Here is a 17,979-nt window from a genome sequence, read left to right as displayed (position 1 = left end):
GTATGGAGTTAATCAGATTGGCTATTGAAATAAATAATTTTTTTCGATGGCCAATAAAATTTTGTCATTAAGAGGTATTGATCCTTATTATTATGAAAACTTATTATGAATATAAAAAGTTACGAGTATATCAAGTGCTTTCACACTAAAATTTTAAAACATTTGAAATGTGGAGTTAAATGATTTGGCTTGTAAATGGCTCATATATCTGTTTGGTCACATCCAAATCAACAGACTGTACAATACTGATATAGTTCAAGAATTAAAAATCTACCTTTACATTCCTCAAAAAACTACTTTTTCCTCCATGGCAAGACAATACCATATCATGTCAATGCAGGCATTCAGTCTTTCAAGCAGTTGTAAAAAAGGCTCATTTCATCTTCATTATAAATGTCCTGAGCTTCAAACTCTTCTAACAGCTTCAGAAGTGTTTTAACCAGAGATTCTTGATGTTAATATCCACAAGAACACACTCCCCAATCAAATTCTTAATACCAGGCTACAGTATTCATTGCTTGTAGATAGATATAGAAATGTTTAAAACATGGAAAATTTTTTAATTCTTACTGTTACAGCTATTTTAAGGAATTTTTTTTCTACAAGATGCTCCCACCACTATAAATGCTTCGTGTTCAGGAAAGCTGGTACCAGGCAGAAAAGACATTTGCAATCCTCCTTTCCTGTCTTCCTTGTCTTGGCCAATATACTGAACCATCAGCTGGTTCTCTGATGCCTCTATTCTTTGCAATAATCAAATGTAGGATTGATGATGATAGATCTAGTTTCTTACCTACATCAATCAACAAAACTAACAAAATTATTATTATATCAACAATAGTAATCATTTTATTTCTAGGAATCTAGAAAAGTTGCTAAATCTCTAAGTCAGCAATTATAAACTTTATATTTAAAAAAAAATCTCCATCTCTGGCACATAAACAGAGTTTCACAACAGGACTAGATTTTCTCCATCACCTCTTTTTCCTCCAGCTCATTGTCTAGCAGGTAAGACACATGCAAATGTGCAAGGACATACTAACCGTTCACAGTCAAAAACTGCTTTTTGTCATATGTCCCAAAAATATCAATTCCTGTTACTATTACTGATGATTAACATTTGTGCGCCATGTGTTGCTCTATCTAAAAATGATTAGTCTAGAATCAACATTTTTTGGGGCTAAAAATTCTGACCAATAGACATGGAAAAAAATAAATTGAGGAACAGTCAACATGGATTTAATTTCCTTAGTTTAGACAAGACTTGTTCAGGAAACCTAGAAATTGAATGATATTCCAGGAAAGCAATACACCCAGAAACAACAGATCAAGGTTTAACTGTATATAATATCAGAATAAAAAATATAAGTACTTATATTGTGTATTATTTGCCTTATAAGTCAATTACTTATTACAGTATTCCATTCACAAATAAGATGCTCATGCTATTGTTTTATTAAGTACAACAAATAATATAATTACAATAGAAACTAGATTATCCAAAACAGTTCTCAAAAAAGCTTGAATGTGTAGCATTGTACATATCACAGAGTACAATACGCAGAGATCAAACTCTTCAAATAATTATTAAGTCAACAATTGATTGTAGCACCATGAAACTAAGTTATATATATATATATATATATAACATAATTAACATATATATTATAACATTACCATTACCATTACAATACACAATATAAGTACTGTATTTGAAAGTAAATTAATTTACTTTCAAATACAGTAATTTCATTACAGTATTTATAGTTCATAAAACTAAATGTACAGTACCAGGGATGGGCAACCTTTTTCTATGTAAGGGCCACATTTGAAACTTCAGAATTGACGCGGGCCGCACATAAGAAAAAAAAAAAATACGGGTAAATCACAAATATTTAGTCATAATGAACATAGGTATACTGTACTTAATGTGACTGCTGGAATTGATGCGAATGTAATATATCAGATATATTTGGCTGAATATTTGTCATCGCTAATTTTAAATTATTTTTTAGATGAGAGTCTGTTAGCCGATTTCTTGTTTTACTTTTTACTAAATTCATTGCGGAAAAAAACTGTTCGCATACGTAAGTTGTACAAAATAAGGACAGAATTTTTGCCGCATACTTTCTTAAGTTAGGAAATTGATTTTCTTTGATAAAAGTTTTATAAAAATCTACCAAATTTTTTTCTTTAAAAGTATCTTTCAAATCTAAATTACTTTGCAGTCTATTACTCCAATTGAAGTTCATTTGGTACGTTTTCTATGTTTACTGAAAAAGGTGCCGTAATTATTCGTATTTCTTTTCTCGGCTAAGAAATTTTTCGAATCTATTTTTTAAAATTCTTGTTCTAGTTCTTTCGACTTTCTCTGCATATTTAAAATAATTTTTAGGTTCGGTGCGTTGTAATAAAGTGGAGAAAAAGTGACAATTTTTGTTACGCAATTGCGTGCTCCATAATTTGAGCTTGGATATAAATGCTTTTATAAACGTTATAAATTCAGATATGATAAGATTTTTTCCTTGCATTTTTATATTTAATTCTGACAAATGCATTGTAATATCGACAAAAAACGCAAGATCTGTCAGCCATTCGCAGTCTGAAAGTTCTTTAACAGGTTTTCCTTTCATTTCCATAAATAATTTTATTTCTGGTAAGAGATTGTAAAATCTTTGTAAAACTGAAGATTTGCTTAACCATCTGACGTCAGTAAAATAAACAACGTCATTATTTTCAGCATCAATATCAGACAAAAATTCTTTAAACTGACGATGGTTCAATGCACGACCTCTCAGAAAGTTCACTGTGGATACTACTATATCCATAACATGTTCCATATTAATTTTCTTAGCGCATAAATTCTCCACGTGCAAAACACAATGGCAAATAAATAAATCATTTGGATTTTCGTTTTGTGCTAATTTATTCCGAGAGAATACCAATTAAACCGCGTCGCTCTCCTCTGAAAGACTGGGCGCCATCAGTTGTAATTCCACTCAGTTTTAATAGTGAGAGTTCATTTTTTTCTAAGGTTTTTTCAAAAGCCCCGTACATAATTTCTCCTGTAGTATTTCCTTTTAGCCCAACTAAATCTAAAAATTCTTCAGTAATGTTTAATTCTGAATCAATGCCTCGAATGAAAATTGCAAGTTGAACCGTATCTGTTATGTCGGTGGATTCATCCAGAACAAATGGAAAAATATTCAAAGGCTTTTACTCGTTTTTTTAATGATTCGTCAACATTATCTGCCATTTCATCGATTCTTCTCGCAACTGTTCGTCGAGATAAACTAATATTAGCAAAAATCTTCTTCTGATCAGGACATATAATTTCAACTGCTTTTTCAATACATTGCTTTATAAACATTCCATCAGAATAACAATGAAGAGTTTTTGCCAATAGATTACAAATTTCATAACTGGCTTTTGTAACAGATTCAGATTCATTATTTGTTTTCATTAAGAATGCTTGCTGGGAGGTTACGGCTTTCATCAGTTTTTCCACTTTGTTTTCTTAAGTCTCCAGTAAAATGATCGTATTTATTGGAATGTTTAGTGGTGTAATGCCTTTTAACGTTATATTCCTTAAAAACTGCAATACTTTCCGAACAAATTAAACAAACAAGATTTTTTTCATAATGAATGAAAAAGTAATCATATTTCCACGACTCATTATAAATTTGATTTTCATCTTCAATTTTTCTTTTCTTTCTTGTTGACATCTATAAATTGAGGATAAATAAAATGAATAAAATACTGCACTAATAAATATAGTAAAAGCTCGATGTAACAAACTACTATGGAATTGAAGATATTGGTTCATCACAATGAAAGTCCATTTTATCGCGATAACTCATTACTACGGACTCGTCCGTTATATCAAACAGTATATTATTATATAGTAGAATCACGTTAGAATGGGATCTTGATTAAATTGATTTTCAACTTTAGACTAATTACCACCTGTATCAAAATTGTCTACATAAAAAAAAATATTGTTAGATTAAAGCGAAAAACGAAGAGTAAAAACGGCTACTACTGCTGTACTTTTCTTAATTTAAAATTTTACCCTATTACGCAGCCTAAATTATATCAGACAAAGTAAAAGACTTTTTAGTTTTAGTAGAACTGTCATATTAAGAAAAGTCTTATTTTTCTCTCGCTATCGAAATGTCTGAAGTTGTCTATTTATTCCGAGACATTTCTTTACCAACTTCATCTTGATATTTTCCATCTTAAATCTAACGAAATATATCTATTTTTTGTATTAAATCTAAAGCTTATCGTCTTCTTTTATGATCCATATCTTCGCTTTACAAACAAATCCACGACGCATCACTCATGGCGAAATGAAACCAAAACTGTACAATGCTGGGCTGCAATTTTTAATCACATTTTTAATTAATCTAATTTTTAAGATATATGTTCTCTGCTTCAAATTAGTAGTGACTTTTCCCCGTACAGCATACTTTTCCTAGCAATAGAGTCGTGCCGGTCATTTATCTAACTCCTTTCAGGGGAAATTTTTGAATTGAAATAACATGACTTGGGTTTTGAACCGGAAGTTCGTAAATAGTTAATTGGGGCCTCCTGCCCCTAGTTTAAGGAAAGACAGATAGACAGATGACAGTGGAAATTTATAGATTTGCAAATTTTTCAAATTGCAGTCCAAAAACAAGTCGATCAGAAAACGAAACCAAAACTGCAAGGTGAAAATCTACACTGAAAAAATAATTAAAATAAACTTTATATTAATTTTGTGTTTACTTTTGTCAAATAAAATAAATGAAACTACAACTATGGTGAAGTAACTAGTCACTTCTCGACTTATGACGGGGTTCGGTTCCGCAACTTCGGACGAGGTGATCGTAACCCGAGAAGTGACTGTAAAACAATGACTTGACTAAATGAAACAGCGACTAAAAGGTCCGTAATAACCATGGTCTACGAGGACTAAAAAAATAATCCGAAGTAGCAGGAGTCCGTTACAAGGAATGAGTTTTTTTTTTTTTTTTTTAATAATTTTCTTTTACTTTTGGCCAGACCGACATCAGCAACCATCCGTTATATCGAGCTTTTATTGTACAAAACCACGTGCGAACCTCAAGGTCAGTTTTAGCATTGAAAATAATGCAAAATTGAAACGTTTTCATATGTGGGTTTTGTATTTATTACTGTCCAGTTCTAAGTCTGAATTGTTCTTAAAATATTAATAATTCTCTAGTTCAAACATTGTTAATTTCAATTTTGGAAATTAATAGTAACATTTATTATTAAACAGAAATTCTAACTTGGATATTTAAAATTCGAAATTCGACATTAAAAATTCTATTTCCGTAAAATTTCAAATATTTAACATACCTTTTTCTATAATTCGAATAAACCACAGTAGATTAATAGTAAAAATGTAGAAAATACCAAAAAATTAAATGCAACGATACAAAGCGTTGGTAAAACTTTACAGCTCAATATGAAGTATCGAGTGAAGTCAGGTTAAATTACCAGATACCTTGCAATTAGAGTTGGCCCTCGGATTGGTTTATTTTTGCGTCTTTAAGGGACAATAGAATTGTTTAAGAATGCATATTACTCCCTCGAGCTTCATTTAGTCTTGAAAAAGGGTCAAGCGTGTATGGACAGTCTACGAAAGTACACGTGCATTTGTAAACAATTGTAGCACCCCTTAAAAACACAAAAATGAATCAACCCAAGGCCCGTCTCTAGTTGCGTCGAATATATATACAAAGCGGGTTCTTGGTATTTAGTACGATTACAGACGAGTAGATGTTAGTATTTTAAATTTTTATTTTATAGACCGTTATATTGTTTTGTAATATTTTGTGCGACGTGGGCCGCACAATATACTAATGCGGGCTGCAGGTTGCCCATCCCTGCTTTAGCCCATGCATTTAAAGCCAATACACAAAAAATACAAGTTTCTGGATTATCCAAAATTTTGTTTATCCAAAGAATCCCTGCTTCTATCAAGTTTCCACTATAGTTATTGTAAATAAAAGTAGTTCAATAATCAGTAAAGTATATTTATAAACACACTAGATACAAACTTTATAAATAAAATTTTATGTATGTTTTATACATTACCTTCAAATAATTTATCTAGAACACTTTTGACTGGAAATTCTATCTCTCGTTCTGCTTGCTCTGTTAAAATATTTTCTGTAAATTTGACATTACAATGCCCATTGGTCAGTGCAGAAATATAAGCTATCATTGTTGAAACATCCAAATTTAATGCTGCTTCTGAAGGTAAAGAAAATACATCATGCTTATATGATGATTCAAGATTATTTTTATGTTGTTCTCTCAGAGGTAAAGTATTGTCTGCTTTAAAATTATTAAACTTATAATAATCTTTAATGAAAACCAATTCATTTTCAGAATCATCAGAATCTTCACAACTAGAACTACCTTTATCCTCAGCATCAGTAAAAAAAATTGGATCATCCTGAATATTATCTGCAATTACTTCTATACCTAGCTTTTCTATTTTTTCCTTTAAATGCCTTGTAATTCCTGAAGTAAACCATACTTTAATGCAAACTGACTGGTACATATATGGATTCTGTTTTGCACATTCAATCATATCTTCAAGTTGTTTAATTATTGTACGTCTTCCAAATTCACAACTCCCTAAAAAAAGAAAAAACAAAAACCAAATACTGAAATTTCTTATTAAGCATATTATACATTAAAACCTCATTAAGTCAAAGTTTAAGGGGTAAAAAATTTTCCAAACTTAAAGTTAGAGAGTTTAATTCCTAATTTTCTCAATTTTTCTGTGGCTGTAAATTTCTCATAATAAAGCCATTTATCAACAATCTCTTCAGAGTGATTATAAAATTGCATCCAGTTTATGGTGCTTTTCAGCACGTTACCAAGGTGTTTCCTTTTGTTCGAATTAGAGCACTGATAACATATTGTATCAGTAAAAGGATGTGGAAGGTTGTGATGGCATGGAGCCATAATATTTGTTTACCTTAATTGTCTGTAGTTACACAGAATTAAGAGAATATAAAGATCACAGACTATCAAAAGGATGGAGGTACACAGGAAAATAAGTTTGAGTTAAAAGTACTAATAATTTTGATTTAACAAGCCTATTACATTGAAAACCCTATATACTGTGCCTGTAGACAGCTTTGAGTTAACAGCACTTTGAATAAATGCAATTTGACTTAGCGAGGTTTTACTGTATTATTTTATCATGGAAAATTTTAATCAGTTTAGTTGTATGAACAAGCCAAAAAATTAAATTTCTATGTACAGTAAAAGTTTTTGTTAATAGTATAAAACTTTTTTTTGATCTGTAATGATCCAGAAAAAACACTACAGTGATACCTCGGTTTTCGTCGATAATCAGTCTGAAAACAATCGGCGAAATCCGAGGCAATTATTTCTATATAAATCAACGTAAATCCAATTAATTCATTCCAGACACTCCAAAATACATATCAACAACACATTTTATAGAGAATTAATATAGTGTTAAATACTAAAAGCAATAAGAAATTAATATAAAAGACTAATTAGCATCAAGATAAAAGCAATGGAATTGTTTGGCTAGACACGTAGGGTTATGTCTTGTCTTGTAAAAGCTAGTTGGACATGAGCATCTAGCCTATATTGCCTCGTGGTAAAGTGCGATGTAATTGGCATGTAATAGCAATTGTATGCGTTTATGATGGTCGTATCGCGAGGAATAATGCCTTCCAGGAGGTCCATTTAAGGTTAACTGGCCCCTATTTAGGCATTACAGATGTGGAGAAAACCCGGAAAACTTCATGCGGCCTGCCCTTCCTGATAATGCTCAAACCTGAGACCAAACTCCCAGTGTTCAGGGAACGGAACCATTGGCCAATGGTGGGCCATTGTGAGGTAATGCTCACACAACAAGAAATAACGCCACACCAAGTTGGAAAATGCATGGGTCGCCCTTTGTTTTCGAAAAATTAGCAGCGATATCACTTGGGCACACCGACGAAATCCAAGGCAATTGACAAAAACCGAGACATATTTTTCGCAAAAAGAAATTGACAATAACCGAAGTCAATGAAAACCGAAGTGTTACTGTACATTGCTCTTTTTTTTTTGTCTCAGTCCTTTGTTTACAACTTTTGTATTGTTTGTCCACATCAGTAATTTATTGCCACATTCAAATAAAGAATGTTTTAGACTTGTTTTTATACTTTCTCTTGTGACTGATTTGTAAACTAACAAATCCAAGTCTTTCTGGTACTGTAATTAAACAAACTATACAAAGTCTACATCACGGAATCCCAACTTTTGTGCTGCAGAACACTGGTGTGTTGTAAAGCCATTCTGTGTGTATCACAAGATAAATAAAAATATTTAAATAATAAATATTAAAAAGTTAGTAATACAATGTGTTATCAACTATATTTTAGAAGTTTGTATCAGTGAACTATCATAGAAAAAATGTGAGAGAGAGCTCTGTAAACAAGCTGTTGATCAATCCAATAACATTTTATTAAATATGCTGCAATCTTTGATTGTTTAAGAGTGCTGTAGGTCCAAATAAGGTTGGAAACCACTAGTCCTCATTATATTATGCTAAAAGAATATTATGAATAAGAATATAGCTTGTTAGAGCTAGCATATATTTTGTGTCTAGTAACATGTCTGACTAATGTATATCCTTTCTCACAAGCTGATGTGAGGGCAACCCACACAAACTTTCTCATACTCAGAGCAAATGTACCTTTTGTAAATCATATGTAGCTTATATAACATGTAGACTACATATGATTTACATACTGTATTACAGGTCTGAAAAATAATTATTATATACACATGAATTATTGTAAATGTTGACTTTGCAGTAATATGTTCCTTAACATTTTTTTTTCAGATTTTTCAATCAATCTTAACACAGTGTAGTCATGTGCTATATCATCTTTAGACTGATTAAATAATATGTATAAACAAATCAAAAGCACTGGTACAAAATTTCCACCAATGTCTGCTATGTTCAGAACACACTTAAGTTACAAAATATTGCAAAAATATCTGGTGCAATGACATTTTTTATAACCCAGCAGCATTTTGGTCCAATAGGTGCAGATTAATAAACTTCTATTGTAATCAATTTTACAAAAAATGTTATATATGGCAAAATTCCTCCATCTTATATAGAAATATTATATAGCAGGGGTGGCCAACAAGTCGATCGCCAAGCCAATTTTGGTCGATCACTAGCGATGTCTTGACTTAATGCATTATATTTGTAACCGAACGCAACTGTGTGCATGCAGTTATGACTCGACTCACAAGCAGTGAGTGCACTTCGTACTGAAACAGTGTATAAACATAGTATGTATTTCACACTTCCCCCTCCCCACTTAGACTATGCCTATGACAACAAGTCGATCACGACACATTTTTACGATAAAAAGTAGATCTTATGTGCACAAAAGTTGGCCACCCCTGATATATAGCTTGTATTTGCTCATTACTCATATATAGGAATAATAATAAGCAAAGTATATGTATAAAATTTTAACAAAAAGCATTTCTTTTCTTCAAAATAAATTTTAGGATTATAAAAATGTTTACAAAATTACTAATAAATACATATTTTAATGTACAAAAAAAAATACACACATTTTAAATAAAATAAAAAAACTTTCCAAAATTTCCTAAATTAATTAAAATTCAGAATTAATTTCTATAGATAATTATTAATCTTAACATGAATCTGTCTACTTAACTGCTTAACTGTCTACTTTCAGAACAAATTCCATAATTTAATTATATAGTAATTAGCTTAATTCTAGCCTGAAAATAATCTAGCTTTTAGATATACTTGGCTAAAAAAGTTTCAAATTTCTTATTAGAAATGTAAGCATCTTTTTACAATGTTTGATAAATACAGTAGTTAGTAAACAAGTAATAATAGAGTAGGCCTAAATAGTAAAATGAGTGAGTAGATATAGAAATCATTTACTATTATTTACATTCATTTCTTTTATACCATTATTATATTAAACTTGCAAACTACAATGATAACAATGATGAAAATACTTTTGCATTTCTATTGATGAAAACAAAAGTCATTTTATTTTATTTCATTAAAGCATATAATTTACAAATCCATTATGTTCTGCCTCATTCAAATTAGACAGCAGTAGCTACAGATTACTCTAAAGGAGGATGTCTGAATTATATTTGTCATCTACACAAATTTAATCAATAGTAATATTTTCTTTGCAGATATTGCTGCACATTTTGTACAAGTATATGCTGTTGTATGCTTCAAATTTGTTTACACATGCTCTTTAAGCAGTCTAATGATGATACAGTACATGACTACATTGTGTTGTTATAAAATTGATTGAAAAACCCAGAAAAATGTTAATGAACATGTTAATGCCCAAGGTCTTTAGTACATCATATGTCCAAATAAATTCTGATTTGCAGAACACTATCACAATGGATCATCATCAGACAATTCCAGATTATTGATTATTTTTCAGAGGTTGTTAGATTATCAGACATTCCAGATTATCAAGAATGTATTTCTTCATGCAAACGTCTATTCTATAAAATAATATATTTTTATTTCTATTGGTTTCCTTTTCTGCAAATATTCAATTTATAAGCTCTAAATTAAAGAATTCAAAACTGGACATTTAGTCAATATACATAAAACTCATTCTTACCAATTGAAGAATGTGCCATTGCTTGAGGATTTCGAGCTACAACTTTAATCCAACATTGTCCATCATTTGCCACAACATCTACTACAATTCTTTTTTGTTCACTTTCATCATATATGTTATTTACAATATACAAAAATGGTTTTAATATTTCAGAAACTTTTACAGTTGACATTGCGCAACATAATATGGCTGATAAATGAGAAAGATTTGAACATCTTAAATGTTCATTCTTGATTCTTTCTGGATGTTTCAAAAGCTGAAATAAACATACAAAACTTTAATAAAGAAAAAATATGGAACATATATACATACACTTATTATTTCAATATATTTTTAATAAATTTAAAAATTCTTATAAAACTACTAAAAAATATAAATGTAAATATTTAGAACAGGTCTATTAGATGTTTTGTAACATAATTAAAAGCAATGCTAATAATCTTGATTTGCTATCTGCTATAAACTAAACACTAAAGCCCAAAATGATGTTAGTGTGTTTAATTGAACTGCATCCAGTTGTACCAGCTGTTTATCTGCTATAAAGTATGATACTATCAAAAACTGAGAGATAGAAAATGTATTATTAAATACTTTTCAAATATTACATTTACTTTCCTAGCTGTTATATAACAGAGGAAAAGTATGGCAATCAGTCAGAAAATGACCATCTAAGACTTACATTTTTGGACTCTGAACCTTGAAATGTCAAGAAATGCAAAGAAGTCAGGGATATTTGTGTGTGTGTACATGCGATCTTTTCATTTACTTTGTGTGGCTGCAGCCGTCTGTCGTATATATATATTTTTTGGCTATTTTCTGCAGTGGGGTAAAATGGTTGGAAACCTGTTGTATACACCGAAAGGGGTATTTAAGGCAACGCCAACTGACTACAACGAGTTTTTTCTTTCTTCGAGAAACTGGTGAATCATACGGACTAGCTCAGCAAGCTTTTCACGAGGACAGTTTTACAGGTGTGTAAAGTATCAGGTCAGTCCATAAGTTCATGCGTATTTTTATCTACAAAAAAAAAAGCAGCAAAAAATTTTAATTAAATTTTATTTCAATCTATAATGTATTCACCATTATTTTGTACAATTTCTTGCCATCTTGATGGTAGCTTTTTAATCCCGTCTTTGTAAAATGATTTCGGTTTTGAATCAAAATATTCAGAAATAGCCTTTTTTACATTGTTCTCATCCTCAAAAGTTTTCCCTTTTAAAAAATTCTGCAAACTGCGAAAAAGATGATAATCACTGGAAGCAATATCTGGCGAATATGGTGAATGAGGTAAAATTTCCCAGTTGTAGCTTTCAAGTTTCTGTACAGTTATTTTTGCAGTGTGTGGTCTGGCATTGTTATGCTGCAAGAGAACCTGCTTTCTGTTCACTAACGACAGTCGATTTTTTTTCAATTTTTCATTTAAACGCTCTAATTGCTCACAATACATTTGAGCTGTAATTGTTTGATTAGGTTCTAACAGCTCAAAGTGAATTACACCTGACATATCCCACCAAACAGACAAAAGAATTTTTTTTGAATGCAACCCACCTTTTGCAGTCGGTTTTGGCTGCTTGTCGCAATCCATCCATTGTCTTTTTCTCGTCACATTATTATAGAAGATCCATTTTTCGTGTCCAGTAACCAGCTTACCAAGAAAAGGTTCTAAAGCAATATGGGATAAAAGAGATGTGCAAATGTTTACACGTTGTTGTCAGTTAGCTATTGACAGTTTATGTGGTATCCATTTTCCTAGCTTTGAAACTTTTCCGATTTGTTGTAGGTGTCTATGAACAGTTCCATGGGATGAATTTAAATGTTCCACAATTTCATCAACTGTTAAAGATGGTTCTGCTTCAACTAGTGCAGAGAGAGCATCATCACCAAAGTCAACGAGTCTTCCAGTATGAGCCTTATCCTCCACACTAAAATCATTGTTTCTAAATCTTTCAAACCACTTCTGCACAGTCCTTGCACTAATTACAATTTGATTATGTACAGTATTTATTTTTTTGGCTGCATTTGTAGCATTCTCACCACTTAAAAATAAAAAGTATAAAACATGTCTTTTGTATTCGTCGGTTACTTCCATTTTAACAAAAATAAACAACTGAAATGTTTACAATTCTGAACAGTATTATATGAATGAGATCCAATTTAACACTTCAGTGTAAAAATTATCACATTAGACTGACATTTTTAACAGCAAAACAAGATTTTTCAAGGTCATAAAAATGCGCATGGACTTATGGACTGACCTGATACAAACCGGAATCGTGATCCATTGACAAATTCTATGTCTCAGACAAATACGTGTGTTCTGTATATGTTTTAGTGCCCTCCAAGTGTTGTGTGTTGCTGAATATTTATAGAGAAACATTATTATATAATGTGAAATATTCGTCTCTACCATGGTTTCTTTGTTCTCAGGACGAATTGGATTACGGCATGTTGAACCATCTGTGACTACAATATTGTAACAGTGAGAACTGCAGGTGCGCATGAAATTGTATTTTGTGAACTTAACCATATATATCTATATTTGTATCATTACCTCTATGCTGTATATATAAACTTATTGTTAACTTGCATCTTTGTGTCTTTTCCTCATGTGGTAATTCATCTACACCCACAATTAGCAAGAATATTAGTTCGTGCAATTTTCCACAACTTTGAATCTTAGCAACTACTGTGCCTTCTTTCAAAAATTTCTGAAATTTTACAGTGAGGTTTGTGTATTAAGATAAAATGTTTCAAGAAATTTTCAGGAAAATTGAATCATTGGTTCAGAAGATATTAAAAGAGTGGGGACCAGAGCTCAAAAAGCTTCCAAGTTATGAAATTCTTTTTACTTGTACAAATTTTTAGTTTACCAAAACATAAATGTATTTGTTTCAAAAATTTTTTCAAAAAAAAAAAAAACAAAATTACACCCACTCTGAATATTAACATTTTTTTATTTTTTTTTTATTTATAACTTTTGATAGAATAAATCAATTAAATTCTAACTTTTCCAATATGTACAGGGTGTTTTTTTTAAACTGACATCTTTTTTTTTCTCAGAGACATCTGTAGAACAATCTAACAGCCAGACTGTCGTCAAATTTGGGAAAGTGACTAAGAACAACATGGGAAAGAGATTCCACGAAGAAAAATAGTAGTACCCAAATTTGCTGGTAGGGGTGGATTTGGTGCTGTTGTAGCGAAACACCTAAGAATTTGTTGAAGGTTCACAGATTGCACTTGTTAAAGGTTTACAGGGGACCGTTGCTGGTAGTAGTAGCACCTGGGGAGTGGCATGACAATTGGAAATGACACCTTCGATGGTATGGCAAGTTCTGCCAAAAGTTCTCAAGTTCTATCCATACAAGATAAGCCACCTGCAAGAATTAAAACCAACCGACCATGCTACACGGTTGACATTTGCTCTGACATTTCTTGCCAGGATAGAGGTGGACGATGCTTGGCCGTGGATAATTCTCTGGGGAGATGAGGGCCATTTTTACCTGAATTTAGGTAAAATGGCAGGCAGTGCTATGCATTTCAAAGCAAAATCAATGTGAACCAATCTGATCCAAAATATACAATTAAAACAAGTATATTTTTGTTAATTATATATGATACTAACTGAGCTACCCAGCTTCACTTAGAAAATTATATGTTGAGTAAAGGTAATATGCTCATGTAAAAATATACACATACAAAAATGTATATATAGAAAAGTATGTGCGCTTATAATTCAATAAACTTATAATAGATCTAACCAAAAACAATTTTACCTCGAAAGAAATTCTAGGGACTCACTGACAATTTGAGACAGGTGAAAGTAGCAATAGCGTAAATAGGTTCATACTGTCTTACAAACCACTAGAAACAAACACTGACAAAGAGAAATGCTGTTTGCTTCATACTATGTAACATTAACTGAATTAGAACATGATTAATTGAAAAGGTTTCATCTATAAACATTAATTTTAAGGAAAAAGTTAATTGGTTGAATAAACTGAAGTTTAATAAAGGCTGAGACATTTTCAACTCCTAACAAACTAAAAAAATCTGATTGAACAGTCACCAAATGGGCACAAACTGGCAGTTTGTATTCCAACATAACCCTAGCTCAATACAACAGGCTCACTGGCTTTCCACCATTGCCCATTAACGATTACAACATTAGCCCATTGTATTTCAAGTTATTAATAATTATGTATCATATAATTCTGTTATGAAATAAGTTTATGTTTTTTATTCATTTTAGAGTAATCTTTCATGTCAAAATGATGATAAATGATTAAATACATTGTGTTCCTATGTATTTATTCTACTTAGTGTTTCATTTGTTCTATCTAGTGTACTATTTATTCTATCTCACTATAAATCAATCGAAAGAAATGTTTTCTAGGTAATGGTAACTGAAATCAAAACACATGTATGGTGTCAATGTCTGTACCAAAATACAAGTAAATATCAGGCTTAAAGAAAACTTTTAAATCTAAATAATCCTAGTCATTATATGCTGTATATGTTGATTTTAATTATAATTAACATATAAGATTTATAAATATATGCATATCGATATGAAATTAAACAGTATTGTAATTTATATTGAAAAATAAAACAAATCCTCTTCACCTACATTATTTACTGTTTATATTCGGGCAAAAGGTAGCATTACACACGTAAAGCAAATTAAAGTGACAGCTAGATGGCCGAGCGATTACGGTATCGGCGTACCACTCGAGAGAACCCAGGACAAATCTGGAAGCATCGACGTTTGTTTATTTAGTTAAGTTACGGCAATGCAACACTCGAGCAATCCGCCTAGCGGGATGCCTTCTGGGAGGTCTTTTTAAGGGTAACTGACCCCTATTCGGGCATTACAGACACAGAGAAAACCCGGAAAACTCCACGCGGCCAGCTTGTCCCGGCCGGCTGCAAACCGACGACCGAACTCCTAGCGTTCGGGGAACGGAACCACTCAGCCACCAGTAGGCCAATGCATCGACAAACCCCAAAAAATTTTCGGAGTTCATCCGTCCGGTTACGACGGCCCGGTCCCTCGTTGCTCGGTTGCCAGCCGAACCCATAGACGAGCTTGCCAAAAAGGCCTCGGTGCCAATGAAGGAAATAATTTTTAAAAAACTAATTAAAGTCCAATATAATCAATATAAAACGTAATCATTTCGACTTACTAATTTTACATTTCCACATTATTTTATGAAATTCTAGGACTATATTAAATTTTAAACCAACAAATTTTGGTATTAAAAATAAAGGTTTTAATTTACTTTTCACTCAAAATAGTCAAGAATGTAATCAATTTACATAATGCCGAATAGCATGGTCTTACTTTACAAAGGAACTTTAATTCGGCTTCTATTTTCTTCTGTAACTTCTTCTTCCCATCTTTTACTTTCAAATCTTTGCATTTATTGATTAATTCTTCGCCTTCTTCGATTTTCGATTTAATACAGTCTTGGTAACAAACTTCTGAGGCCATAACTTAGACGTAACAATGACGTCATTTTTGTTAAAATGACAGATCAGCTGATGATGTTAACGACGACGAAATTTTGTTATAAATTATTGTTCGATTTATGATTATCTGATTGGATTATATGCAAAATATTTTTTAATAAAAAAAATTTAAATTTTTCGAGATCGAAATTTAACCCGCGTACACGTTGACGTTTCGTCTTTGGTGCGCCCCCACTTGGAATAATTTGATGAATTATGCACGCACGTGCTGAATTTTAAATGGAAGATTATTACGAACATTTTTAATAGAACATTGTGTATTTTGTATATATAATTTATTTGGTAGACTTGTACTTAAATTACAACGTTTCTGTACATTTACTATTCTACGACAATCGGTTGGGCGAGCGGTCAAGATGGCAGCCTACCGTTCTGGGGACCCGGGATGGAATCCGGAATGGCTCGAAAATATCCCCAGGAATTTTTCGGGACATAGTCCGACCGGATATCTCGGCCTCTAACCCTCATCACCCGACCGCTTTATTGTGGGCCTTGCCGAACCCATAATGGACTTGCTAAATAAGGCCCTCTTAGTGTCCATAGGGCGGAAAGAGTAAAAAACAACAAAAAAAGCCTACTACTCTATGCTGTTTTCTGTTCTTTGGGTATTAGAAAAGCTTTATTTCATCTTTTTTATGAACAGTGCTGTCTTATCGATTAGGCTAGAGTACCTAGATATCAGAGTAGCGACACACGAGTCATCGCCGCCATGTTCTGTCGACTGTCATCACGTTGTCTATGGGTTTACATTACGAAATGACGATTTTTTTTAGTTTAATAAAGCATTTTATTCGTAAAAATGCTTTATTAAACTAAAAAAGTCGTCATTTCGTAATGTAAACCCATAGACAACGTGATGACAGTCGACAGAACATGGCGGCGATGACTCGTGTGTCGCTACTCTGATATCTAGGTACTCTAGATTAGACACTTTCGACACAGTGCCAATGGCTACGAAATTAAAAATTGAGAAAATAAAAGTTATAAGAATTAAAATAAAACATTGAATTTTTGCTTAGTTTATTTGATATAAACTTTTCTACACTTTTAGCGTGTAAAATCTTTAATAATCTCTTCAACTGGCAACTGTTTGAAAATATTTCACTTTCTGTGGAAAGTACAGATAGATTTGATAAATTTGTTTAAGACAAATGAAATCTTAAATATTTTTTCAATGCAATCTAATGTTGTAAAAGATCGTTCTCCTTCACAATTTACCGGTAATCCTGAGATTGGCTTGTTCTGTACAGTACATTCTAAGAGTAATATTCGTATTAGAAACGCTGGATACTAAATTCTTCTCTTTTTGCAGTAGCAATAGTTATTGTACTGGTTTGCAATCCGAAAATAATTTTAAAAGATTATATTTAAAAAAATTGAAAAGTGCCTAGGGCCCTCGGAAGCTTAATGCGTCTTTGATTACAAGTAATTAATTTTACAAATGAATTAAAATAACTACTTTTTAACTCTCTTCGTCTCGTGGACCTTTTCTTCAGCAAATCCATTACGGATTCAGCCGGCTCATAAAGACGGATGATGAGAGTCCGAACCCGACATATCCGAACGGACTACCCTCCGAAAAATGCCTGCAAATTTTCGACTCGTCCGGATCCCGGATCCCCCAGAGAGGTAGGCCCCACCTTGACCACTCGGCCATCCGGCCTAATTTTTCGGGTAGTTATAATATGGTAACTGCGACTGTATTTTAATTAACAAAAAAATTTGAAGTGGAAAAAAAGTGAGA

At 32.0% G+C, this 17,979-nt stretch overlaps 1 protein-coding gene across 1 annotated transcript in view; it reads right to left on the bottom strand.

Annotated features, from left to right (window-relative positions):
• The window catches only part of LOC136977174 (UPF0415 protein C7orf25 homolog), a 35,504-nt gene extending 19,108 nt beyond the window's left edge, over positions 1–16,396 (bottom strand). Inside the window, exons 1-3 of the mRNA XM_067272621.1 lie at positions 16,048–16,396; positions 10,704–10,959; positions 6,106–6,654 (exon numbers count right to left, since the gene is read on the bottom strand). Of these exons, the coding sequence (XP_067128722.1) occupies positions 6,106–6,654; positions 10,704–10,959; positions 16,048–16,197 (955 nt within the window). The 5' untranslated portion in view covers positions 16,198–16,396. The remainder of the gene's footprint in view (positions 1–6,105; positions 6,655–10,703; positions 10,960–16,047) is intronic.
• Positions 16,397–17,979: the final 1,583 nt, after the last annotated feature.

This window comes from Centruroides vittatus, unplaced genomic scaffold (assembly GCF_030686945.1).
Source record: "Centruroides vittatus isolate TY-2023 unplaced genomic scaffold, ASM3068694v2 contig_452, whole genome shotgun sequence".
In the NCBI taxonomy this organism is placed as follows: Eukaryota; Metazoa; Arthropoda; class Arachnida; order Scorpiones; family Buthidae; genus Centruroides; species Centruroides vittatus.
This window is presented reverse-complemented; position numbering and strand designations above follow the sequence as displayed.